This window comes from Microtus pennsylvanicus, chromosome X (genome assembly GCF_037038515.1).
Source record: "Microtus pennsylvanicus isolate mMicPen1 chromosome X, mMicPen1.hap1, whole genome shotgun sequence".
In the NCBI taxonomy this organism is placed as follows: Eukaryota; Metazoa; Chordata; class Mammalia; order Rodentia; family Cricetidae; genus Microtus; species Microtus pennsylvanicus.
Genome location: NC_134601.1, coordinates 88,057,104 through 88,085,018, shown reverse-complemented (window position 1 = coordinate 88,085,018; position 27,915 = coordinate 88,057,104). Strand labels below are relative to the sequence as shown.

General features: G+C 48.4%; 1 protein-coding gene across 2 annotated transcripts; it reads left to right on the top strand.

The window, feature by feature from the left end:
* The first annotated feature begins 553 nt into the window (after positions 1–553).
* Positions 554–27,915, top strand: Nalf2 (NALCN channel auxiliary factor 2). 2 transcript variants are annotated; one of them, XM_075958062.1, is made up of 3 exons: positions 554–2,341; positions 24,525–24,696; positions 25,907–27,915. In XM_075958062.1, the coding sequence occupies exons 1-3, from the start codon at positions 1,481–1,483 to the stop codon at positions 26,032–26,034; spliced, it is 1,161 nt and encodes a 386-aa protein (XP_075814177.1). In that variant the 5' UTR covers positions 554–1,480; the 3' UTR covers positions 26,035–27,915. The 2 variants fall into 2 exon arrangements, with proteins under 2 accessions (XP_075814177.1, XP_075814176.1); XM_075958061.1 differs by having other exon boundaries at positions 25,093–27,915.

Genomic DNA, 27,915 nt, shown 5'->3' with positions numbered 1-27,915 from the left:
GTGCACTGCCTTGCCTCCTTCTGGACACACTCCTAGCTCAGTACTATTCAGCGGCTAAACTGGGAGCTGTCCTTCAGCACCAGGGCAGCCTTGGCCTCAGGCAGGACAGTGAGGGCGTCAGTGGAGTTAGGGAGTCCAGACCGGTCCGATCCGCAACCGGCTCCAGTGTCCCCTAGTCAAGAGGACGAGGGCAACGCTACCCAGAGAGGTAGCAAGAACCTAAGGAGATGCCTCCTGCTTCTTAGAATCACCCTCAGAAGTCCCCTAGCCCTCGGGGGGGAGCGAGGGGCGGTCCTGGGGAGGGAGGCGGGCGCCGGCTTGGTGGGGGGAAGGGGAGCGCCAGGCCTGGGACTCAGCGTGTGGCGTGTGCACGCGGGGAGCGGTCGGATGAACGGAGGCGCTGAAGTGAATGGAGTTGGGGGTGGACTGGAAACATCCCCAAACAGCACAGGCTGCGGCCGGCGGGGGCTGGGGTTGGGGAGGGGGGAGTCCTGAGGCGCAGGCGCAGTCGGGGCCCCAGTCCCGTTCCCTCCTCCTCCCGGTGCCTCTTTCTCCGCCCTGCTCCCCCCCAAACACACTCGCACACGGGCTCTCAAGGTGTTCTCCGCACAGCGGAAGATGGCGACAGACTGAGGGGGCATGGCCAGCGGGAGCCACGGGGCCATGCCTTTGGGCGGCCGCCACAGCGGTGCGAAGCAGAGGCGGAAGCGAGAGGCGCACTAAGTAAAGCCGGGGCGTCCGCGTCCGGGCGTCTGGGGCGCTGCGGGGAGCCAGGTGGCCCGCCCGAGCCGGAACTCCGGGAGCCGCGGGTGCCGAGGCAGGAGCATAGGCGACCCGGGACCGGCCCCGGCGGACGGCCAGAGCACGAGCAAAGCCCGAAGGGCCGGCCTAGGAGAAGCGCGAGCGAGCGAGGCAGGGAGCTGCACGGAGCGGGCAGCGGGCAGCGGGCAGACGGGCGGGAGAGGAGCGGCGCGGGCGACGGGAGCGGAGTGGAGCGGAGCGGAGCGCGGCGGGGCCCGCACGGCGGCGCTCAGGGGCGCAGAGCCGCGCTGCTGAGCCGAGACGGCCGGGACAGAGTGCGAGCCGGGGAGGGCACCGGTGGCACGGAGTGAAGTGGCGCGGAGCCCGGGGCAGCCGAGGGACCCGACACTATGAGTGCGGCGCCGCCGCCACTGCCGCCACCGCCCCAGTGCCCCGCACCGCCCCCCGCCGGGACGGCGGGCTGCGCCTAGCGGGTCGGGAGGCGGCGCCCCGGCTGCCAGCGAGGGAGCGCGGGAGGGGCGCGGAGACGACCCGAGAGCGCCCCGCGACTCCGATCTGAGCGGGGTCCCCCGGGCCGGCTGGCCTGCCTCGCCATGCAGCCCCCGAGGTAGAGCCTGGACGGCGCTGAGGAGCGCGGAGCGGTGCGCAACCCGCCCTTCTGAGACGGCCGTCCGGCCGCGCGCCTACCTACTCCCTCCAGCCCGAACCCCCCTGAAATATGTTCAGGGGCGCTTGGATGTGGCCCGGGAAAGACGCCGCCGCGCTGAGTATCTGCTGCTGCTGCTGCTGCTGGTCTCCCAGGTCGAGCGACAAACCTTGCGCCGATTCTGAGCGGGCGCAGCGATGGCGACTGTCCCTGGCGTCCCTGCTCTTCTTCACCGTGCTGCTCGCTGACCATCTGTGGCTGTGCGCGGGGGCCCGGCCCCGGGGCAGGGAGGTGAGCAGCACCTTGCGGCCGCCCTGGGGGGCCGGCCGCGAGCGGCAGCGGGTGCCTCCTCGCGCGGTGTTGCCACTTTCACCACCGTCGCAGGGCGAGTCCAGCGCGTCCTCGGGCACCTGCAGCCCGCGATACCGCAACCTGACCAAAGCCGCCCCCGCCGTCGGCCCCGGGCCGGTCTGCGGTGGTGTCCCAGAGCCCACGGGGCTGGACGCAGCTTGCACCAAATTGGAATATTTGCAGAGACTTTTTGAACCGACCACCCCGGCTCCCCCTCTGCGGCCCCCCGACGCGCCTTCTCATACCCCGGCTGAGTTCCCCCCCGCCAAAAAGAACTTGCTCAAAGGCCACTTTCGGAACTTTACTCTCTCTTTTTGCGACACCTACACGGTCTGGGACTTGCTGCTTGGCATGGACCGCCCAGAAAGACTGGACTGCACTCTGGACACCCTGCTGGGGGACCTGCTGGCCGTAATGGCCAGCCCGGGCTCCGGGACCTGGGAGGTATGTAACAACTGCATCGAGGCGTACCAGCGACTGGACCGACATGCTCAGGAAAAATATGATGAGTTCGACCTCGTGATGCATAAATACTTGCAGGCAAAAGAGTACTCTATCCGGTCCTGCACGAAAGGCTGCAAGGTAGGCATTGATGGCCCACGCCACGACAGCTACCTGGCTCGAGGCAGTTTCTGTGGCAGTGGGACTAGGGGGGAAAAGAGTCTCCCTCTCTATCCATCGCACCACTCCCACCATTCCCAGTGTAGCACTGTGTCACCTGGAACCCCTCCCTAGAGAAGGACCCGTAGGGATTTGGGTCAACTTCTTCGAGTTTAAGGTTTGAACCTTTTAAGGCTGGAGCTTCTGATGCACTGCTTCCCTTCCCGCATGAAGGGGGAGCGGGGCTCTGGACTGACAAAGTGGTTGAGGGGAGATTGGGAGTGTGCTCCCCAGTCTCCAGCATCCTGGTTGGCCTTAAACCCCATTCCTCGGCTAGAATTGATTCTGGAACTGGCCGTGAAGGAGGGGGGTGTACAGTAAGAGGAAGAATATTTGACTACCTAATCCTCACCCTTTAGTTCCTGCCAATAGATGAGAGGCCAGACCACGCCTGGTGACAGGGTACATTACACTGTTGACCTTATACAACCCAAGATACTGGCCAGATCCTAAACAGGGGAGCCCAAGGATGCCTGTCTTCTCTTAAGGAGGGAACCTGTAGGCTTCTGAATTCTGATGAGAGAACGCTCGGGGGAACAGGGCTTTTCAGCTTGTGGAGGGGCCATGGAAGGTTGGTGCGACACAAAGCAAAACTCCCAGGGCTCCTGGCTAGTGACGAGAAAAGCTGGGTTTCTGGCTGCTAGGGATGGGCATCTAGAGGAAACCAGGGGGCAAACAACTGTAAAGAGACTTTCCTCCAGAAGAACTGGGTGTTGAGAAATTTCTTGACCCTCAGCCGGGTTTTTCTGTATAGTAGGTAGGTGGGGCTGTGCACATTTGGGGCCTGAAGCTGCTCCCCTGTTTTTTTTCCTGCCTGGCCAGGTGGCCTGCTTTGGGAAGAAAGAGCACAGCAAGGTCAAAAAGGTCAAGTGACAACGAGACCAGGTGGGTCTCATACATTTTGGAGCTGGGAGCCACCAGCTGGAGAGTAAGGCAGTTGCCCCCTGGTCTATATCGTCTCCTCCCCAGGCTTTGAGAAGAGGCAGCAAGCACTTCTCGCAAGCATTGTTTCTGTGGACTTCTACAAGGTTCTGCTGTTCTCTGTGGGCCCCCTAGGGATTTGGGGTGGAGGACTGGGGAGGGAAGGAGTAGCTCCTAGATTCTGACTTCACTTTCTCCTTCTTCCTTTTCCTATTCTCGTAACCTAGCAGTCTCCTCCCGCCTCGCTCACCCTCAGCTGACTCACTGCCTCACTCACACTACCAAATGAGATATTCCACTTCTTAAAGGTGTACAGACAGAGAGACAGACATACACAGCCATGCACCACCAGCGATACTCCAGACTAAGTCATCCAGAGAAACAGTGAGGTTGCCACTTTCATAAGCAGTGCTGTCAAAGCAGGCACCATGCCACACACATCTCCCTATGGAGTCAGAGACATGCGTACAATCGCATGAGGAAAGACACATTTTGTCATACAGAGCTAGAGACACGAACTCTAATTGCCTGCCACCGACATACCCTTGGTGAGAGCAGAGATATTGTCCCCTAGCAGACAGAATAAATGATATCTTGCAGTCCTCTTTCCAAGCCTATAGCCACAACCGTTCTTTTTCAATATCCAAAATGAATGAAAACCATGGCACAACTTTTCTATGGGGTTTTCTTCCTGCTATAGCTGGCTCCAAGCTCCATCTGACCTCACACTGAATTAAAATCCCTCGCATTGGTTGCAGATGCAAAGCAGCTTGGTGTCCGAGGAGGCAGTGGTTCGCTCTGATTCTGGAGGTCTTATCGCCGCTGTCGAGGGCTAGTTAGCAGCTTGCTTTGGGGCGCATTACTTCACTTCCTCTAATCCTTTGTTTCCTCATTTGTAATGCAGGAAAAATATCCTTGCCCTGCCAAAGTCTTGAGTGTTTTGTGATATTTACATGGGAATGCATGGCTAGTAGCATTTTGTACTAAGAATTTAACACCTGGCTTAGATGTAATGTTTCAGTTGTTCACGTTTGTTATGAGAGTACAACTACCTAGGTTACCTCCATTTACAAATGAGGAAACTGAGGCACATATGGGTCGTACAGTTTGCCCCACAGCAACGAGCAGGAATTCCAGCACTCCAGCTCCCTGTCCTCATGCTAAATCCTTGCTTTTGCCCTGGCTTCCTATCAAGTTCCCCGGGCCCTTCTCTCCTGGATCATTCCTCTCCAGCCCGAGTGAGAGTTCTCCAGCTCTTCCTGTCTTATGCTGGCAACAGGGCTGTGGCAACTCCTCGATTCCTCTGTGTTTCCCACCTCTTCCAAAGCTTTCTCCTCCAGCTGAGGCCCAAACCTGTAGTCTTTAGTCCCGTTTTCTGCTGGGATGAAAGGAAAAGGCAGTTTGGTCCCCATTTCCTCAGCCACTCACCCCACCTTCTCACAGGCCTTCTTCACCCTGAGAAGCCTTCCCCTGAGCTCAGAGCTCTCCTTTCCAGCCCACATCCCAAGTGGGATCCCGTGGGGATAATGCCCCATACCTACAATCCTCTGAAGTGACAATCTGAAATCCTAGGAGGATAAGAAGGTTTCTTCTACGTCTGTAAACCAAGTCTGGAGACTGGTTCTTGAGCCAAATGACCCCCTATTCCCAGGGCCCTTGTTCTAAGTGCCTTGGTCAGATCCTTCCTATGTGACCCTAGAAACCCCTTTCTCTGCCTCTGAGATGTCTGCCCCTGTTTTGGGCCACACAGGGCCCCAAGAATCATACCTGCCCTCGCTGCTGCCTGTGACACCTCCCAATTTAGTACCAGCTGCAACATTTCCTTAATGTGCGACTGACTTCCTCTCGCATAACAGAGATGAGGCTAACCCGAGGCAATGCCCATCCCCATACTGGCCTCTCCTAGGTCTGAGGATGATATGATACTTCCTTATTTCCCCGTGAATCCCTTCCTCCTTCACACACACACACACACACACACACACACACACACACACACTCATACAGTCACTCCCTCGGCCTTGCCCAGGGTTACCATACAAATCCCCTCCCACATCTCCATCCTCCTAATCTTGCCCTGCCCCTGCCTGCTGCTGATTGCCTCTCCCACTTCTGTCTCTTTCCTCCTCTCTGTTCAGAACACTCAGGGTGAGGAGAATGAGGGTATGGGAGCAAACTCTGGCTTCTTTTCTCAGAGCTCTTCCTCCAAGAAGGCCAAGAGGGCTAAGAGAAGGGACATCGTCAGTTCTTTTGGCAGCCATTAGCTGCACTAATCAGCTAGCTGCGGAAGGATGGGCTAGTGTCGATCCACTCCAGACTGTCTGACACCCACCTGGCAGCTTGCGTGTTTGATACTGGGACGGATCAACTGATGGGGTTGAGAAGGAGGCTAGAGCCTGAATTCCCCGGAGAGAGTTAAAGGAGTTTGACTTGGGAAAGAGGGAGCTCAGGAAGGTATGGTCTCAGATTTAATGCCTCAAAAGTGTTGTCCTTGTATGCATGTCTTGATTGACCCCAAGGGACTTCACAGAAAGTCCTGCATTCCAACTTAGATTTCCCTTCTTACAAGCGTAACCTTGAACCTATGAACCTCAAGTCTCTGAGCCTCACTTTTTCATCTGTCAAATGGGGCTTATTCATCAGGAAAGCTCCGTAAGTTCAGTATTAATGTGAAGTCTGTACAGCATCTAGGCTTAGCACATCAGACACTCTCCCTTCTGGTTTTTGTTGTGAGAAGGAACAGACTGCCTTAGAGCTCCTATCCCCAGGAAGTATCTGGCCCAAGACAAGTGGACTGCTGGGTGAAATGCCACAGCGATGACCGACCGAGGACTCTATTTGCATGGAGGAAGGAATTGGATTAGGTGACCTCAAAGGTCTGCCTCAGAACAGAGGTTAGAGGTTAAAGTAGAGCCTGCTCCCTGATCAACAGCGTTGGATGGGAGAGGCTAAGGAAAGAGGTTTGGCCTCAATACCCCAGCTGAGGGAGAGGGTGGGGACTGCCAAAGCCAGCACCTTGCCTTCTGCCCATACCCACTGGGGCCCTGCTCTTCCTCCAGTCCGGCCTGGCAGCTGTTTCTGCCTCACTGCCTTCTCTCCTCCCACCTGCCACAGCTTTCCTGCCAAGCAGGACTGTCGGGCTAACACTGGAGATAATGGGAACTAAAGGCAAGGGGTTTGAAGTACTGGACAAAGGGCAGGAGTCTTAAGTTAAGTGGTGGTTCTTGTTATTGCTCAGGCATTCTCTCTGGCCCAGAACTCTTAAAGCCAGAAAGGGGGCCCCCGGCCCCTGTTCGGAGGCAGAGGAAAATGGAAGGCGTTAATAAGCAGCCTCCTAGGATTTCACAGCAAAGCTGGCCCTAGGGGCGGGGCCTCCAGATCCAGAGCAGTTCGTCTCATCATCACACATGGTGATCTAGGAGAGGTCAGGGGCACAGCATCTCAGAGCAGGCACAGAGAAGAGGCAAAGCTTACAGCTGGGACAAGGGTTAGTAAATTACAGCTGGCAGTGACAACGTAGTCACCTGTTGAAATACACCTCTAGATCCTTGACCTACATCCTGACCGCGCCCTCCACTCCAACCCTTATGCTCTGCCTGCATTGTAGGCCAGGCTTGACATTCCTATCCAGATTTCAGTGAGCGCTAACCGGACAGTGTTTTACGACCCTCAACCCTTCCCAAACTACGTCCCACACCACACTAACCCTCATCCATGTATCTGCTCACCTCTGTTTTATCCCAGAACTTACCCCTTGTCTTCCTGGCCTGACTACCTCCTGCCCCACTTTGTTGATCTCCAGCAGCTGAATGGCACCATCCCACTCTCCATCTACCTCCACCTTCCCAACCCTGCCAACTTCTACTGCGGGTTTCACACCCTTCTCTGCCTCCCCTGCCTCCCCTCCTTGGCACCATACTTCTTGCCCTTGGCACTTCCATGTCCCCGCGCCCCTTACATCCCTCACACTCTACTCACATGTCCCTGCGCCCCTTACATCCCTCACACTCTACTCACATGTCCCCGTGCCCCTTACATCCCTCGCACTCTACTCACAATGAATCTCCCTCGCTCCATTTCTCTTCTTGCCCTGATTTTCTTTCATCTTCCGATCTTCTCTTCTTTTGTCCCATTCCCCCTCCATCCTCTCCTCTGATCTTTCTTGTCCTTTTTCTCCCCTTTCTCCAGCCTACACAGGGCGTGTGCGCACACACACACACACATACACACACACACACACACACATACAGGGCATGCACACACACTCATATACATAGACACACAGGTACACACATCCCATAGTCTTCATGGCTACTTCCCATCTTTCCTACAAGCTGGTGACCTGACTACTATAGTCACTATAGCAATGGGAACCTTCAGGAAGGGTGTACTGGTATCTCCTGAAGATGTGGGAAGTAAAGAGGGAGGAAAGGCGCCCAGCAACCCGCCACCCAATATTGTTCTGGCTGGAAGTGTCCACTGAACATGGGATGGGGATGAGGAAAGAAAAAAAGTGATGGACCAAGATAAAAAGAGAGTCAAGGATCTTTGACTACATCAAGAAGGCTGGAAGGGTGCTCCCAAACTATGTGAATGTGTGCTGGTACCTTCTGTAGACATTAGTACCTGAGAGGAAAAGTACACCCGCTCTACTGTATGTGGTTGGGGATGTAGGCCAACACCTGAGACTCAGGGGTTTGGGGTTGTCTTAGAAAAATTTCACTGTTGGGGCAGGTTTTCTGTGAGCCCCATGCACCAAGGCTAATTACCTGCATCATGCTTCTGTAGAGTGGCCAGCTAACCTGACCCTCAGCTCCTCTCAGTCACGTGGCATGCCAGCTGCAGGTGTGTGCTGAATGCTAGGAGCCACCCCTCCTTCTGGGGACTCTGCACAATCTGGGGGCTCACAAACACATTTCTTCAACAATGGTCAGGTAGGACCCTGGAAAATGGTTATGTCTGCATCCCTGTGGTTACGGGGTACAGACCAGGATCTATTCAAGGAATGACATATCAGTGTTCTGTTCATGCTCAGAAGAGAGAGTTCAGAGAAGCCTGAATTTGAGGCCTTGTCAGGTAGGGTTTAGAGGGAAGAGTGAGGGCATTCAGTGGGCTAGGCTTGTGGCAAGAAGGAGCTACTACAAAAGGAGAAGGATTCCCACAGCCAAAGTTCTTGTTCAAATGGATTCTGGAAATGGGATCTGGAATCTGAGCCATAAGTTTTTGGGCCAAAAGATGAGTCCAGCTGGCTCCAAAGAAGAAAGGGATAAGAAAAGGGAGTTTAAAAAACAAAAACAAAAATCAAGCTTTTGAAAACCTAGACAATGTGTGTGCGCATGTGCGTATGCATGTGAGTGTGTGTGTGTGTGTGTGTGTGAACTCAGTCTTGACAATGTTCCTAGCAGGAAAGCACCATTATTATCCCCATTTTACAAATGTACTAGTTGAGGTTTGGCAAGAAGAAATGACCTCCTTAAGTCACATAGGACAGGGAGCTGGGTTAAAAAACCTTGTTCTTTCCCCAGTGCACAAATGTATAAAGAAGATGTTAATATTGTCTGTCAGCTGTTGGAGGCAATGCCCTGCTAGCTATGAATAGACTGGCGAGAAGTTGGGTTGGCTATATGGGAGGCTTGGCAGAACCTATTGGAAACTTAGGGTACCCTCTGGAGTAGCTCAGATTCACCAGCAACCTCTTTGTTCAAGGTACCTGTTTTTTGTCCTTAAGATCCAGCAACAGATTTCTCCCTCTCTTGGCAGCCATATTTTGCCTCATGATAGGCTATCCAATCCCAAGTGGTCAGCCTTAAACACATAAACATGGGAACAACATTAAATGGGCTTAGCAGATTTCTATATGTGTATGTGTATGTATGTGCCAATAATAATTAAAGAGGTCATAAATTGGGGAGTAGGGATAGCATGCGAGGAGTTATAGGATGAAGGAGTAGGGATAGCATGCGAGGAGTTATAGGATGAAGGAGGGGTAGAAGTGATGTGAATACAGTACATGTGTAGGAAGTTCTCAAAAAAATCAATTAAAATTTGATTTCAAAAGAAGACCCAGTGGAATCACTGAGGTGTCCTCTTAGGATAGTAACAGGAAGATCGGAAGAGGGGAGGTTTGTGCCTTCCTCATCTACAGGCTTAGCAAAGAAGAAGGGAAGACCGTGGCTCCACATATCTTAAGAAAAGGTATATATCTGTTAGTTTCCCAGTCTCAGTCTACTGGAAGTATCCGCCTGAGAACAGAAAAGGAGAAAGTGCCCTACACAGGCCTAATGCCTGCTGGAGCCCCACCCCATCCCTAGCACACACTGGAAGCTGGCAGAACCAAAAGAGAAAACAAATGCAGTGAGATCTTGTCACCTAAAAGCCAGATGATGTCTTGCCTGGACTCTGGATGTCCAGTTCCCATGCCAGGGCTTTGTTGAGTCCCCAGTCTGAGATGCCTTGTCTTTGCCTTGGAAACAGAAAGAAAGAGGTGGCCCATAACATTCTGCATGAGACAAGGACATGTGGTAGTGTGAACGTTTCCAGTGTCTCCATCTTTCTTGGTTTGAAGCAGTTAGCACATCTACCCAGCTAACTTCTGAAAGGTGAAGTATGTCTGTTCAGTTTTCAACTCAAGTTAATTCTTCAAAATTAGTTGGTTCTTTAAATAATAGACTCAAAATCTTTATTTTTCCTTGCTTATTAAAAATACAGTCTTTGAGAACTGTTAGAAACAAGAACTATAGTAGAGAAAAGGACCTAGAGACATTTAGGGGTTTTTCATTGTTATAAAGTATACGTAACAGAACTTAGCATTTCAAGGATATAATTCAATGGCATTGAGTACATTTCCATTTCATTACTACTTTTAAAGCATTTTCATTCTCCCAAACACAAATTTTCTACCTGTTAAACAATAATTCCTCTTTTCTCCTTCACTCTATTCCCTGGAAACCAACAATGTGCTTTCTATCTCTTTTAACTTGACTTTCTGGCTCCATACAGAAGTGGAATCATACATTATCTGTCCTTGTGCATGGCTCATTATATTATATGATGCTTTTAGGTTCTTCAAAGTTTTAGCATCTATCAGTATTTCATTTCTTCTTATGGCTGAATAATATTCTACTGTGTACATATGCCACATTTTGTTTATCTATTTATTTCTTAGTAGATATTTGAAATATTCTACTTTTTGACTATTGTGAATAATGTGTGTTATGAACATTGTTCTACTAATATTGGAGTACTTGTTTTCACTTCTTTTGAGTATATTTAGGAGAAGAATTACTTGGCCATACGATAATTCCATGCTGAAATTTTATTGGTTTGTTTTTGAGACAAGGTCTTGCTATGTAGCCTAGACTATCCCTGAACTCGGGATCCACTCTCCTTAGCCTCAAGTGCTGACGTGACAGGCATGCGCCACTATGCCCAGCTTATAGTTGACTTTTTGAGTGACCGCCTCCCAGGTCTCTAGAGCATCTGTGTCACTTTCTACTCCATTCTTACATTTTGCAATCTGCACCACTTTACATACATACCAGGAGTGACGTGAGCAAGGGTCCGAATCTCTAACATCTTTGTTAACACTTGTGATTTTCTGGGCTCTTTTAATAATACCCATATTGATGTGGCCACATGGTCCCCTAATATTTTATTGTAGGTCTTTTTAACTTGCTGGCACTCTGAGTACCTTTCCATGTACTTAAATATTCATAAGCTCCATCCTTGATGAGTGGATGATATTCTGTCACAAGTTACATAATTGATTTAACAGGCCATGTACCGTTAGATATTTACATTACTGCCTACTTTTTAAAATTATAAATAACCCTGTGGTGGATATCTTTGGTCATAGACTTGTTTCCAATCTATGGTTTTTGCTAATAAAGAGTTTCAATTCTTTTTCCTTATTCCTGTTCTTTGCTGAATTTTTGAATCACACATGATGCATGCTTATTTTATCAAATCTAACAATATGGAGATTTAGAAAGAGAACGTTAATAATCTTCCTATTCAGTCTTTCCTAGTTCCATTGCCCTAAGGTCGCGAATGTTAACAATTTTGTGTATATCCTCTCCTTCTCTGTAAGCTTACATAAACAACTACACAAAATGACTCTGTCTTTGTTTTGCATACAAATGGAAGTATAAACATCCATTCTGCAGACTGAAGTTTAAAACTAGACTTACAGAATCACATTATTAACCTCTGTAGTGCTACGGGCATACATTACTAAATCTCTTTCAAATTACTAGATTATTCTAGTTTATACCCTCAACAAAAAAATGTGAGGCTAATTTGCTTGAAAAATGATCTAACCTCAGCTTCTCATTGGCGTTCCTTTGGTTAGACATTTGTTTCCCTTGTTTATAAGTCATTTGTAATGCTTGTTTGTGAATTGCTAGTTCATGTTTTCTGTTTTTATTAACAATTTGTTTGCTCTCCTTCTTATGGATTAATGATATTACCCTTTTTCTGATCACATTTGTGACAGATTTGCAGAGCTTGCTGCTTGGATCTTAGAGCTGAAAGGAGAGAATGAAACGGAAGGGCACCATCCTAGTCACGTCAGTCCTTCATCTTCCTTAGTTCTTATGCAGGCCTTGTGAAGTGCGCACACACCATTCCCTTTCTGCAGTGGGCACTACAGTGGCAGAGTAGTCAAACGGCTTGGAGTCATCTAGCCCATGGAGTTGGAGCTGGAAACTGCAGGTTGGCAGACAGCACTACTACTCAATCTGTGCTAGTGCGCATATGGATAAAGCTTTCTACTTTTGTTTTGGAGACATCATTTACAGAGAGGCTGTTGTTTTAGCAGGACACAGCTTGTTTATCAGGAAAGGGTGGGTCGGGGAGGTCCACAACCTTGCCTGTGCTTTTATTACTGGCAAGAGCACACCTGGGATTTCGAGGACAGGCCTGTTTGAGATAAAGATGTTTGACTCCAACTTCCCACCACCCATGCGGCTTACTTAACAACCATCTTCTCGGATTCAAGTTGCAGCTCAGGGGTAGGGAGGATGTAGTTGGCTCATAGTCATAAGCAAATTAATGGTCACAGCTCATTTCCAGTGAGATGTCTAAGTTGACACAGCTAGTTATTGGCAGAGGCAGAACCAGAACCAGAACCAAGTTTTGACTGCCCATCTGTTAGAGTCAAGGCTTCTTGATGAAGAATTTTTGTGGGAAAGGAGCAATTATGTGGGGTGCATAAGATGTCACCTTTTCTCTGGTCTCTGACATTTGAGTGTTCCAGGACAAGGCTATTCCAGATTCCTAGAAGCCCTAAGATGGTAAGACTGGGGATAGAACTCATGCCCTTGGGGCAAGAAAACATTCCTACTAGAGACCGCTTTCAGGCCTGAACTAATTGTGCGTATGTGTAGAGGAAAAGGGGAAAGGAATACTTTGGGACTCTTTTTTTTTTGCTTCTTGTTTATTGGTTTGCAGTGCTAGAGCCTGAATTCTTGCCTTGCATTGGCTAGACAAGTGCTCTACCATTGAACTACATCTCCAGTCCGACTGGAGTGCTTTGACAGGGAACAGAAGTGATCACTTGTAGAATTCGAATGTCCTTTCCCTCGCACCCACTTACAAATCAAACTCTACTTCTACAGGAAGTGGGATGGATAGATTGATTTTGGAGAATCATTCTCTATCCAAGTCTAGAAACCTCTCCTCAAAAGGGCCTGAAACTACACCAAAAAGACATTTGAGTAACAGAGTTGGATGGTGACAAACTGAAGGGACTGTCCCCAGGGCAATATGGTTGGTATAGAAGAGCTGGCGCACTGAAGTACAGGGGTTCTCTGTAGACCGGTTGTTGTGCCCGTCCTTGCATTATGTTTTTTACATTTTAAAATTCTATTGATTTGCGTGAATGGGGGTTGCACATCCAACAGCACACCAGGGCAACTTCTGGGAGCCATTTATCTTCTTCCACAAAGTGGATCCTGGAGTTTGAACTCTCCCCTCAGGCCACCCTCTTTGCTAGCCTTTAATGTAGTCTCTGCTCTCACTTGGAACCCCACTTTTAACCTTCAAAACTAAGAAGTGGAGTCATTGTGAGGCTTGAAGGACAGACATCATCATAATTTCTTACAGTGTCTTTGTGGTAGAAGGTACTCAAGAAATGCTAACCACTGTTATGATTATCATTGTTTATGAGCCTTGGATAAGTTATTTAAACTCTCTGGTCCTCTCTGTCCTTATCTGTAAAGATTTGTTTGTCTCTCAGTGGGTGATTATGGGGAATCAATGAGTTAATAAATGTCAGGAGTAAATACTTAGAATAGAGTTTGGCATACAGTAAGCACTTAATAAATGGTAGCTATTTTCTCATCTTGATTAGATGTGCTTAGTCCAAACGATTGCTTAATACCCAGTTGAAATTCTCAACACTGAGGTGGGCTGCTGAGGAGGAGGAAAAAGTAGTGTTTGAAGAGGTAAAGTGTCTGGGGTGAGGGTGGGAATTAGAAGCTAGAAGGCAATTGGGAACATTTTTGTAAGTGCATAAAGACCTGTTTAGGTGGGTGAGGTGGCAGGTGGAGAGAGAGAAAAAGGTCTCCCAAAGGCCGTGATTCACATTATAGCAAAAGAATGGCCATAGTCACCTTTGACCAGATCTCTGTTCTTCCCAGCCTGTCATCTACCTGGAGGAGGGAAGGGAGGCAGGAGAAGGGAACTGGTTTTTCAGTGCCACTAAGTGATGGTGAAGATAGCTTTCTGAAAAAAAAAAAACAAGTGTGCTGTAGAGAGAGGAGTATGTGCAACTCAAAAGATGCTGTACTTGCCTGTGTCACACCAGTGTTATTCCTGTGGTGACCAGCATAACCACTGTGCAAAAAAAGCCTCAGAAACTCCCCCCCCACCCCCGCCCATCTTAGCTTCCCTCTTTGTCTATAAGACTCCTTGTTTGCTCTTTAGTTTGTTAAGTGCACCTGGATGGAGCCCAGAGCCCAGACACTCATGATGGAGTAGATGACCCAGGGTCTCTGGGGAAGGGCCATGTGGACTGAGTCTGGCAACGTTGGTTATATCAAGTCTTTGGTATTTTGCTTTGTTGTTTTTGAGGCTCTTGACTGCAGATGAGTTTCTTTCTATTTATTTTTTCATTTTATCAAAGTAATACATGTTCATACTTTTCAGTTACCGTCACGATACGCATGATACACATATGCACATGTACGTGTGTATGTCTCCAGTGGCTCCTGAATTTGCTCTTCAGAGTTAAAGACTTGAAACTTTCCTGGTTGCGTTTGTTTTTGCCACCACAGTATTAAATGCTATGCCAATATTGCAATGCTACTTGATTTTTCCTGTGTACATACACATATAAGCAGACAAAAGTCCACAACATGTGTATGTTTGTGCATGTATATGTCTTTTTGATAATATGTAAATACGGATGAATGCTTGTCATTGAAACAGTAGCCTGTGTTTCACCCTGGAGCTCACTCTTGAGTGTTAAATACTTCTTATTCTTCTGACTGTTTTTGTTGTTGTTTTGCTAATATTTCTTCACATTTCTAAATGGCACGTCAATATGCTATTTCTTTTTTTCTGTTTTAAATTATCTATTGACTTTTTTTTTTTAAAAAAAAAAATCTGGTCAGAGGAAGATTTAGCTCTCTTATTACGGGCAGCACCATATGTGTGCACACACTTTTCCTCCTTCCATACATCTAATATTGGTGCATCCAAATTTCTGATTCTAGCAGTTTAACTTATTTACATTGTTAATTTTATAACCATTGTTTACATCTACCAATGTAAGACTGTAGGATTAATATTTCATTCCTTGGTCAACTTGATTTCTTGGAGTTAACAATAGCCACTTATTTCCCCTTTGCTTGGTTTTCTTTGACATTTTGCTAACATATTGCCAATTTCTTCATTCACTGTAAAAATCCATGAAGACATATTCATAACACATTATTTTCATTTTTCCCTTTCTTGGAGGTCTTCACATTGAGCTAGCTGCTGGGAGCTTAGCTTTCAAGTACTTGGCCAACAGCTTCTTATGCATACATCCTCCAGTCTATATCAAGAGACCATGTGAGACACTGAAAAGAATGTACATGAAAGTAAGATATGATCTCTGTTCTCAACAAGCCTAAAGTCTTAGCGATGTCTCATTGGAAAGCTTGGACTCTATACTGTGACTTCGAATTAGGTTATCTTTTTGGTCCTATACTTGAGGCAAGTTTCCCCCTCTCCTTCTGCAATGAGTTATCAGTAGGTTAAGATATATTCCCGCAGAGAGCAAAGGGTATCTCAGACTACAGTAACAGAAACAGTTTCCAGGACAGGGAGCCTGATAGCTCTTCCACTTTGTGTCAATAAAACATATCTGGGGACTATGTTCAGTTGCAGAAAAAAAGACAACAGTGGCTTTTGTGGCTGAATGACCATACAGAAGAGGGAACTAAAAAACTCCATCTTTTGAAATGGTTGGAAAACCTGGAGGGATGTTTGGCTTCTTGGAAGCTTTGTGTACACATACTTACCTCTACTTTTCTTTTCTTGCATTCCCTTTTCAGATTCCTCCAGTCTTGTTCCTTCCCCTGCTGCTCCACTGAAACCATTCTCACTGTGAGGAGACTGTATCTTAATTACCCAAACGAAAGTGATCTCACCTACAGAAATCCTTATCTGCTGGCCGCCCCCACCCCCACCCCCAGTCTTTGACATTCTCTCCTCTCTTAATTTACAGAATGCCGCTCTCTTCCTCTTCTCCTCAAAGCAGAGCCTTGTGCAAGCTAGGCAAATATTCTACCACTGAGTCTACCACTGAGCAACACGCCCAGTTCTCCTCCAACCTCTTAAAACACTCCTCCATCTTCATCTTATTTCTTTCCTCCACCTGAACTTAAGTTACTGTTTCCCCAAGGCTACTGTCTATAAAGAAGCTCTTTTGTCTCCTCCCTAGACTTCTATATCACCTTAGCACCTGGGGCACACTAGGTTATACTGTCATAAAAAGTTACCACCAAATATCAGAGGCTTTAATACAACAAATGGTTATTTCTTGTCATTATTCATGCCCAAGACAGGTCAGCAGGGATGAAACATCTTTTTATAATGATCACTGTATAGGGAAGAAGGATCATCTATTTCAACTTTGCTTCCACAGTTAGAAGCAGAAGAAAGAATATGGCAAACATGTGTCAGCCCTAAACTGTCTCCTATCTGTGTAACTTCAAGTCAGGTTTCATTGACTATGTAAAGCTTATGATCATGCCCAACTTCAAAAAGAAAGCATAGTCCCACTGTGTTCCTAATGACTAATCCCTGAGCTCCCTATGACTTGGAGATCATTGTCAAGATTCCCATCTTTTATTTTTTACTTAAGGTTTTTGAGATAGAGTCTCATGTAGCTCAGATTTTCCTTGAATCTACCATGTAGACAAGGCTAGCCTTGAACTTGCAGCAAGCCCCCTTGTTCTGGCTCCTAACTACATGGTAGGATTATTGATTGGCATGTGCTACCACATCACTTTCAGATCCTTTTTTTAGAGCTCAGGCCATTAGTCCAGCTGCATCCTTAACATTTCCATTTAGTAGACCCTCATATACCTCAAAGCCACATGTCTCCAAGTTGACTTCATCTTCATTCTCAGATACACCCCTCCTGCATCTCTTTCCTTAATAAACAAAACCAGCAGGTGTGGTGGCACATGCCTTCGATCCTAGCACTAAGGATTTAGAGGGGAGAGGATCACAAGACTTCAAGGCTAACTTTGGCTACTTAGTGAGTTTGAGAGCAGCTTGGTCTACATGAGACTCTGTCTCAAAAGAACAGTTTTTAAAAGACTAAAATGAAATTGTATTCATCTTGCCACACAATCTGGAAGTCTAGTAGTTACCCTCGACCCGTCTACCTTGGCTGTTTTCTGCATCTATAAGTAATCTTGTCAGTTTCACTTCATTAACATTTTTTCTCAAGTCCACTCCTTCCTCACAATTTTTTCCCTCAGGCAAGAAAATTTTAAATTTTGTTGGATCATTCTCATAACCATTGTGAAACCAAAGTCTCACAAAAACCTTAATAATGTATCTTAACATTCATTCATTTAGTGTGCGTTATTGCTAACCTCAGTGCTAGGAGAGGTTCCTACACTCATAAAATATATTTATCCATTATTTTAATACTTACTCATCTTATTTTAATACTTACATTTTTTTGCACTCTCAAATGTTAAATTGTGCTGCTGCTGCTTTAATCGAAGCCCTCATAGTATTTTATTCAGACGTTTGCAATACTCTAGCTCGGTCTCCCTGCCTCCAGTCTTAATGTTAACACTCAGTCCTCCGCACTGGCAGACAAAAGTCGGAAAAGTTAGTTACAAAAGTGATAAGCAACCTCCTCAAACCCCTGAAAAACGGTCATACTAAATTGCCCAGATTGGCTCAAATTGGTGATAGTCCTGCCTCAGCCTACCAAGCAGCAGGGATTACACCAGGCCAGGAGTAAACATATTTAAATAAGCGGTTATTCTAACACATTAAAAGCTCTCCACTGCCTATAGGAAGGATCCTAGTTTCTCCCCGGTATCCAAGGCATGTTGGTATGGCCATGTCCTTCCTGTGCAGCCCCTGTTCCTTCGTAACCTCCCGTCTGCACCCTCTAATTACACTGAGCTACCTGCATTGTCTGAACCCAGAATTATTTCCTACTTGCAGGTTATTATGCCTGCTGGTTCCCGTGCCTGAAGAGTACTTTATTCCCTCTCTAGTTCACCCATTGAGCATCTACCCCACCCCCTTCAAGTTCTAATTCAAGCCTTCCCTACATGGAAATGTGTTTTCTGTCCTTCAGCCTCCAAAACAGTTAATCACTCTTCCCTTTATCCTACCATGGTGGCAAGTACATGCGATTTCACACAGAAGCTTATACTGATTAATTCACATGGCTGTTTCCCTTGCTCGAGACAGGAATCTTGTCCTATTCATCCCCTTTATCTGCAACTCCTAGCGTAGAGCCAGGCACTCAGGTATCCAGGGTGTGCTTATCATAGGAACAAATGAATGAGGAGACTGGATTCAGAGTTTACACATTCCTAAGAGCTGGCTCAAGAGAGGAGCAGGGCTGTAAGTGTTATATATGGCCCCAGAAGAGCTAGTAAGATACATGGGTGAAGTCACAGAAAGGCATTTCTTTTGACTCCAAAGAAGGAAGAACTTCATGAATCACCAGCGTTCTCGGAAGCTAAGGGCTACCTAAGAAGGCAGGAGCTCTCTGTGACAGTGTTTACGATTAGAAGCTGCATGACACTGTACTGTGATGATGGGGTGGATAATTTGGTGGAGTGATGACTCTCACAGTCCTTTCCATTACAGAATAGTTAGGCACTCGCCTCCTCTGCTCATCTAATTGCCATCACTCATCTAGGCCTTTTCCGAACTGTCCCCAGATCAGGGATAATACTCTTCCATTAGTCCACCCTTGGGCAGACTGGGCACATCCGGCCTTCAAGCAGATGGTCGAAGAGGCATGGAAGTATGAGGACCCTCTACACCAGAGTAGCTTTAGGCTCTCGCCCACCTCTCCAGCTCTTTCCCCCACCTTTCCTTCAGGCCAGACCAGGCCACTGTGACTCATAATTGCTCATACTAAGAAGGACAGCTGTGCTTATAGACCCTAAAGCAAAGCCCTGTCATAACCTGGATTTGTCTTGTAATGCCTCTAATCTGGTTCTGACTTTACCAATCCCAGCTGACTACTGCAGAATTACATCCAAGCTCTGACACTGGCCTTACTCTGTTCCGGTCCCACTCTGTTGGAGTCAAGAGTAGGAAAGCACTTTCTCTGCCTGGTAGAGCCCCTCCCATAATCCGATGCTCGCTCATAGATTCTGTGCAAGAAGGCATCAAGTTAGGAGCCAGGGTGTCTCTCAGATCTCTAACTCAGTTATTCCCTTTTTATGGACCTCAGTTTCCGTGGGGGTAAAAACTGAGGTTAGGTTGGTAGCTTGTATTCTGTGGCTTTTGCAGACCGTAGATTTTGTCCTAAGCTCAGCCCTCCTTGCTGAGTTGCTTTTACAAGCACTGCAGCTGCGGCTCCTGGCCAGGGGTCCCACGGGTACATTAAGAAAATAAGCAGCCATGAAGAAAGGGTCTGTGGGGAAGATTTGGATGGGGAAACAGACCCTAGGGAGAGAAGTGAGTTGGAAATCAGGAAGGAAACTGCTTGCTTCCTGGTTGTAAACTAACTGAAGCTTTCCCCTTGGAGGGCTTTCCAGCTCCAAATCTAGGAGCTACCAATGGCCTCCTCTCTCTAAACCTTCTGGCCCTGAGGCCTGACTTTGGGGTTTGGCTATGCCACAATCCTCTATGAAGTCAGACATTTCTTTGTAAAAGAATGTAGAACAAAAATGCCCTGGCCAGGGCTACAAGCCAGTAAGTTGAGGATAAGGCTAGCTGGGTCATTCCACTCCTCACTAAACTGACAATTGCAGGGCCCAGGAGAGGTGGGGATCCCCTTTGTCTCACCCCTCCAGTTTGAGGGGTGGTTCTGTTGCCCAGCTAGGAGGAGGGGTGAGACAGACTTCCTAGCTTCCTTTTTTGGGTTAATTGGTGTTCCCTCTAGTTACTCCCTATTTCCTTCCCCTCCCAGTTCCCATAGCAACTGGGCTGTAGCAGCCAGAACTTGATTGAGACCTGTGGTGGCCCTAGTGAGGTGGGGAAAAGGGGGTACTGGTAGTTCAAGGTTTCCTAACTACCTCTTGTTCCCTATCCCTGCTCCCTCAAGGATCTAGGATGGTTCCACTCAGAGAACAGAGCATAATGAAGAAGGCATTCTGATGGGTTGATTTGAAGATTCTGAAATTCTAGAATAGGCCTGTTCTTGTCAGCTGTCCTCTCCTGTCCAGCCCCTGGTGTCTGGCCCCTAGCTGAGGATCCAGTTGCCAACAGAATTTTTCAGTAGGAAGAAGATTCCTGGAGTTGGAATTATGAAAGCGGGTTTCCAGTTCCTTTCTCTACCATTATTTTATGTGGTTATACTCAAGTTCTTCTCCCCTTGCTAGACCTCAGTTTCTCCACCTATATAATGGTAAAACTGACATTCTCATCCCTGGCTGCATGGTGAAAAGTGCTTGAGGTCATTTTCTAATTACAGATGTGTGGGGTTCTGTCTGTGGAGATTTTGACTTTGTTGGTCTGAATGTCATGTGAACCAGGCGGGTATATATATTTTTAAACTCCCTAGTGATCCTGGTATATAACTAGAGTTAAGAATCTGAGAGCAAAAGGTCTCCAGGGTTCTCCCAACTTCCTTTATCTGGTTCTAAGGCACTTCCTCCTCTTCCTACAATGCTCACCTCAACAAGCCCTTATAGCCCCTTCCTATTCTTTCCAAGCAGTGCTGGCCTTATGTTCCAGCCCCAACCAGCCAGCCACCTGGCACAGGCATCAATCACACCGGTGAGACAGGACAAGGAATATAGTACGATCTTGGGAACAGAGTTTCAGAGTCTAAGGTGGCCTTATTGCCAGGTGGTAGCATTGTAAGCCAGACTATCACCCGAAACAGTCTCCAGGCCACCTTAATGCATATGGGCCAGCAGTGTCTCAGCTGGCCAGCTGTGGGGCTTAGGAATTCGATTACCTCTGAGCTCACTGTGGCTCTTCCACTTCTATTCCCCTCATTAGCTTCTTGCCTGTTCCTGCCTCACCACCCACAGGCCTGGTGTCCTCCCCAGGCAATCTGCTCACCCACTTGTTGCCATGGTGACTCCAACTGGGGGTGTGAGGACTGAAGGGGGGTCGGCTAATTAAGGAGAAAGGCCATACTCCCACTGTCAGGCCACCCCTTCTCCCTCCCCCACCCTCTCAGATGAAGGGAGCGCCCAGACTCTGTAGTTTGTTACTGAGCTAATTGCAGTCACCCCTGAGGAGAGCAGGCCCGTCACTGGGAACTCCTTGTCCAGAGGCAGAAACACTGGACTGGAAGAGCCAAGGAGACTCCCCCAGGGTCCTCTGAGCCCCCGCTCCACTGATGAGCGCAGAGCAGGGGGCTGATTACACAGTTTAGGGAGAGAGTGAGGTGGGCTCTTGGTCTAGGCTGCTGCAGTGGGATTGTGGCTGTGGACAGAAACACACCTTGGCACTTAGCGACCCAGAAGATGGAGGGATGGAGGGAGTTCTTGGGTGCTGAGGCCCTTGGCTCTCGAGATTTTAGTTTCTTTTCTGTCTCACTTCTGCTTCTCCTTTCCTCTGTCCAACTGTCAACCCTTTTTGTTTGTTTGTTTTTGTTTTGTTTTGTTTTTGAGACAGGGTTTCTCTGTGTAACAGCCCTAGCTGTCCTGGAACTCACTCTGTAGACCAGGCTGGTCTTAAACTCACAGATCCACCTGCCTCTGCCTCCCGAGTGCTGAGATTGAAAGCAGGCATCACCTCCTCTCGGCTGTCGAGCATTCTTTTAACATGTATCTTTCTCATTTATTCCTGTCCTTGTTTATCTTTCCCCATGTTCTCTTGCTCCTATTTTTTTAGTGACCCCTTCTCTTAACATCCCCCCTTGCCTCCATCTTACCCCTTCTGCCCCTGCCCCAGCTTACTTTCCTGCTCTTTTTTACACTTTTCTCACGTTCACCTCACTCTTACCCTGTGTACCCCATGCACACCCTCCATCTCTCTCTCTCCTTCTCTTCTTATTCCCAACTGTTATCTTACCTTGGTGATTGCTATCATCTCTCATCCTGTGCACCCCTACTTTTTATTATCCTCTTCCTTACGATCTTCTCTTTTACTACATATACCACTGCCACTTCCTCTTAGCCCTTAAGCGCCTTCCTTACTGCCCTGTTTTACCCTTCCAGCTCCTTCCCTGCTTCTTACCTTTGCCTGTTCATTTTCACTCTCTTTTTGAATCTACTATCCTCCTTTTGGATATATGCCTCATCTCAGTTGTTTCGCCTTTAGGAGTTTGTATAAATAAAACGGAAGACATGTGCCTTAGACTTAGACATGTCTGTAAAGATATCCGGTGAAGCACTGTTATCATGGTTAGCACTTAGAAGGAACTCTCAGATGTCCATGCCATTCATCTGAAGCCATTCTCTTCTCCTAGCCCATGTGTACTCATTCATTTCTATATCTTCGCTCAAACTGTCGCCTTGTAGGCACATCTTATCTAAAAATCCTTCTTTGAGTCCAATCTTGACCGCTTTTTCTTTCTTTATACAGGAGCTCAAAACTCACTATGTAGAGAGAGATGGCCTTGAACTCTTGATCCTTTTGCCTCCACCTCCCAAATGTGGCGATTACAAGCACACCGCCATAGCTACTTTATACAGTTCTAGGGACTGAATACGGGATGGATTACCGTACCACACATAAGGTACCAACACACCTACCTTATGGCTTGCTAGGGGATCGAGCCAAGAACTTTGTGCACTCTGTGCAAGGACTCTACTAATTAAACCCTATTCATAGCGCCCAATCTCAGCTGCTGTCTCCTCATTGAAATTTTTCCCAGTTTACTATTAGCTACCAGGAACCATTGTTCAACCCTTGTTGTGGAATCAATCGTATGTCACAGATTGTTAGGTATGCCTGCTTATGAAACTGGAATTTTCATGGGGGAAGGGACCTGTCCTCATTAACTTATCCTGTTCATTCAGTCATGAGATTTTTAAAATGTATATTGCACTGAATTCATGGTGGTTAATAAAGATCTTATATGCAGCTCACAGTTTAGCGGAGCCAACAGAAACGAAAACAAGGACGCAGACCAAGTAGCATCTGTGGCGAATAAACAGTTAAGAATAATTAGGGCTGTGTCCTTTGTTGAGAGTACTGAAAGAGACACTCAGCAGAAGGGATATTTAACCTGAGCCCCGAAAGATGTAAAGGGTTCATGTATATCAACAGTCGGGTGAGGAACAGTCCAAACCAGGCGATCATGTGTGCCAAGCCCAGAGGTAGAAAGAAGTAGGGCACGTTCAAGAAAAAGAAAACCTGCTTTGTGCAGCATGATGGGCTTGAAGAGAGATAGAAAATGAGGTTGGAGAGAGATGGGCAGAGGTCTGCAGGGCTTTGAAGTCTGTGCTTAGATATTAGGCTTTTAGTCTAAATGCATCTCGGCCTGAAGCACCAGAGTAACATAATTTGATAGCAGCTTGATTCCACTCTTATTCTAGCACAGTAGATTGGAACAAGCAAAAGTGGGGGTGGGAGGCATCTGCTATCCAGGTGAGAGATTATGGTGATCTCCAAAAAGGTGGCTTTGGCTTCCTCCAGGAGACATTGGACTAAAGCTGGGGACATTCTTTAAGAGGAGACACTGCTACTGGTATCTAATGTGTGGAGGCCAGGAATGCTACTCAGTACCCTTCAATGCACAGCACAAGCCCTAAGACAAATGATTATCTGTTTCTAAGTGCCTCAAGTTTTTCTGAGGAAGCAAAGACTTGAGGAGAGACAAGGTATAGAGCAGGGGAACTTTCTCACTAGAATCGGCCTGGGGTGAGAGTAGCCTAGATAAAGGAAAGAGAGTACAGATGGAGTGAAACCACAAAGAAAGATTCCAGGAGCAATGGAGCAGTGGCCATGATGTCTGCTCCAGACCAGGGCTGAAGCCAACAAGACAGAGCCTGGATTAAGTAGAGCTCAAAGACACATGTGGTGCCTGGAAAGGCAGATTACAGTTTTTATTAAAAATAACCCCTCACATTTGTATTGCCCTTTAGCGTTTATAAAACATTTTCATATGTGCCATACTATGTAGTCCAAAGTAGTCCAGTGAGGTAGAGCATTAATTGTTCTCATCTCTTTCTTGAACTTAGAAGCTTACCACCATCAACAAAGGATATGTTTATCAAGTTGAATGGAACTGAGATTTGCTTCATTATATATAGGGAACCTCAGAGGGATCAAAACGCCTCTTTGAACCAAGTGTAAAATGATAGAGCGGGATGAATTGATTAGGAACATTCCTTCTATTCTGACATAGGATTGATTTTGTGATTTTGGCCAACAATTCTAGATTTTCGATGGTGGTGAATTAGAGAACTCAAGAGCCCTGGCTTTGACATGGGTCATCTTAGGCTGGGATGTAGACACTTCTAACAAGGCCTCCTCCAAACTCTGGGATTAAGTTGGCTTAGCCGCATAGGGAGACACAAGAACCCCTCCCCCACATGACACAGGGGCTGACGCTGTTTTCTTTCCTCCACAGGCTGTCTACAAGGCCTGGCTGTGCTCAGAATACTTCAGTGTGACCCAACAGGAATGCCAGAGCTGGGTGCCTTGCAAACAATACTGCTTGGAGGTGCAGACCCGGTGCCCCTTTATCCTCCCTGACAACGCAGAGATGGTATACGGAGGTCTCCCTGGCTTTATCTGTACAGGTAAACTCAGGGCCCTGGGGAAGAAGGAGGAAGTGAAAGGGGTTAGGGGCATGGGGACAGAAAGGCATTAAGGGGAGTCAGGCTATATGGAGGTCAGTGGCAAGAGGAATGGGCAATCAGGTCCCCAATTTGAGATAGGGCCCAATGGAACATGACAAAAAGACCAGAGTGACCATATCTTTTCAGAATATACTGAGCCACAAGTCACTCTGGAGAAACTCGCGTAGTCCCTGGAAGAAGAGATCTTAGAAGGGAAGATGTGAGGGCTGGAAGGGAGGGTTTCTTGAGTAGGGCTACCTGAGCCTCAACTTTGAACATCCCCTTTCAGATAAGGCAGAGCCATGATCCCCCAAAGCACCGCCCCCCAACACACACACCTTCCTTATCCCTTGGCAGGGTTGGTTGATACTTCACCAAAGCGGCCGGAAACCAAGTGCTGTGACGTGAAGTGGGTCTCCTGTGAGTCGGAGAAGAAGAAGTTCAAGGACTCTGAGTACCCCAAAACCCACCACCAGCAATTTCACCATTCATTTTTCCACCACTACCCCCAACAGTACCAACACTACCACCCCCGCCATGAACCTCCAAACCGTGCCAGCAACAAACCCTCCCTGCTGCCGGTCTCTGGGGGCTCCTGCCTCAGTCCCAGCAGGATCCGGCTCTGTTTCCTTGTTCTTATACTCGTCCATACCGTAGTGTCCTTCTCTAGCAGCCAGGGTGGCGGGGGACTGGGGCTGGAGACACTGCCTGCCCTAGAGGAAGAGTGACCTCCACCACATCCTGACATCAGCTCCAGCCCTGCCCCAGGTTGGGGGGGAGGGAGCACCTCCCACGGGAAATGTAGGACCAGGTGTGGGTTGGGGGAGAAATGGGGGACCATATATTGTCCCCAGTCTACCCCTTCCCTAAAATCAGCTCCAATAGAATGGCCAGAAGGCCCACAAGGAGCTGTAAAACTCACCCTGGAGAAAAAGGTAGGAGCAGCAGGTGCTCCCCCCAAGCCCCCCCATAGGGCTTAGTGAAAAGGGGGGGGAGTGAGAGCTGGAATTGCCCACTCCTGCCAAGAGCCCTGACCCCAGGGAAGGAGGCTGCCTACCCCAGCCTCATCTCTGCATGGAATGTTGGGGGGCACAGAGGGGAGTAGTTCTCCCCCCTCCACATTCCTTTCGTTGCCAAGATCCTTAATTCCCTCCTGCCCGTATCCCTACAGGTGACGGCAGACAGTGTGGTCGCCCTCCTGCCACTTCAGCGCACCCTGAGTGTGGGGCCGTCACAGTGAGAAGCATCAGATGGGGGCCGGAGGCCCACAGGGCCACAGCTAGGAAGATGCCCCAGTAAAGCTGCCCCCACCGTCCTAGGCAATGAGGGATTGGAACTGGATATGGAATGGGTGGTAAAAGAGAAGGAAGATAGGGAAGGGAAGAAGACAGGGGAGAGAGAGGTGGACAGAGAGCATGAGGAGATGGTGGAATACTGCCACCTGTCTCTGGGAAGGTGGGCAATTAGCGCTGAGGCTCAAGAAAGGTCCCCTAAATCAGAATGAGGTGCACAAGGAGGCCCCTGGGGAAAGAGCCCAGGAGCCAAAACCCAGAAGGCTGAGGGCGCATGTTGGACTGCCGCTATCTGGAGGGACATATCTCACAGAAGGTGCACACACTCCCTAGGGCTGCCCTTGCCCTGGAAATCTTGGCCTTGTGGCCACAGACCTTTCATTTCCAATCTCCATAGGGAGGAGGGACTTGAGCCCAAGTGTGTCCGGCCTGGCCTGGGTCCCCACACTCCCCCATCCTGTCCTAGCCCAGGCCTCCATGAAGGAGAACCTGGTGGCGTTGCCCCAGAGCTCTCCAGAGATGAGCCTTCCCTAACCCAACCTGTGTCCATCCCCAGCCTACCAAAGAGTATTCATCCCTTCCCATCCCTAACCTTGTGGCCTATTGTCCCACTGAGGGACAGCTAGTCTCCTCCTCACCTTTTAGCGGGTCCCTTTCTCTAGCCACCCTTTGCCCTTGCTGGACAAAGTTCAGAGACTGGCAAGAGGCCTCTGCCTGGAGATAATACTTAATGTGCTGCTGCTGACCCTTGGCTGAGAACCTTCATTCAGTCTCGAAGGGTGAGTGAGATGAGGCTCGGAAGCCCTTGGCCTGCACTGATCTGAGGAAAAGGTAGGCCACATTGCCTGGGCGCCAAAAAGCCAATGGAAGCTGACAAGAACAGGAACCGGATTCTTTATGGGGCAGGCCAGGGGCTTTCAGAGATCAAAATGATGAGTAAAGGAGGACAGCCGTGGGGCAGCATTACAGAGAAACAGGCGAGGGCAAGGGAAGGAGGAGCTGCACCTTGCCAGCTTTAGGATGGATGGACGCCTCCCTAGTCAAAAAGGGTTTCTTCATCTGAGGGCGGTGGTTGGATCCCAATTCAGCTTCATGAGCCTATGGAGCCCTTCTCTCTGCCGGTTTACTCATATCTCACAGCCTGTCCTCTGCCTGGACCCTGTGTCCTCCATCTTTGGGCCCTCAGCACTTGGGGTCTGGCCACATGCCCCATCCCTAGAGTGCTCTTTTCAGCTGGGGAGGGTAAGAGGTGCTGGACCCTTCCCAGATGTGCTTATGTATTAGAGAAAGGTGGAGGCTTTAAGCTCCAGAGAGACCCAGGACTGCCTTCTAACTCCTGCATCCTCAGGAGGGGAAACAGGACTGGGCAGCAAAGGGGGACAACATGGTCCCAGGGAATGGACCCTTGGAGACTCCCATCCTCTCTTCCCCCTCACCAAGTGCCCTGGAGACCCCTGGCTCAGACCAGCCCAAGGCCTTGCCCAGTGGCAGGGGAAAGGGGCACCACACTCCACCTCAAAGTCATTTGACTGTCCCCATCTCCCCCCCCCCCCGACCTTCCTCCACCTCCCTGGCTGCCCCTGCCCTCCGTCACTGGAAGCAGAGCTGGGCGGCTTTTCTTATGCCATTTTCTACACTGTGCTTCATTAGTAGGATCTTCTTGCACTAGTTCCTCTAAGTGAGTCTCCAAGCTGGTTCCCTAGTAGTCTCCCAGCCCTTCCTCCTTCCCCTGGCTATGGTTCAGTTGTCTCTGCCCTCTTCCCTGCCTCTGTGTTTCAGTGAGAGTGTCTGTGTGTGTACTGCTTTCTGTTTTGTTGCGCTGTGGAGCAGTGAGCTCTCTGCTCTTGTTTATCCCCCTTAAAGAAATAAATGGTGTAAAAGTTGATAA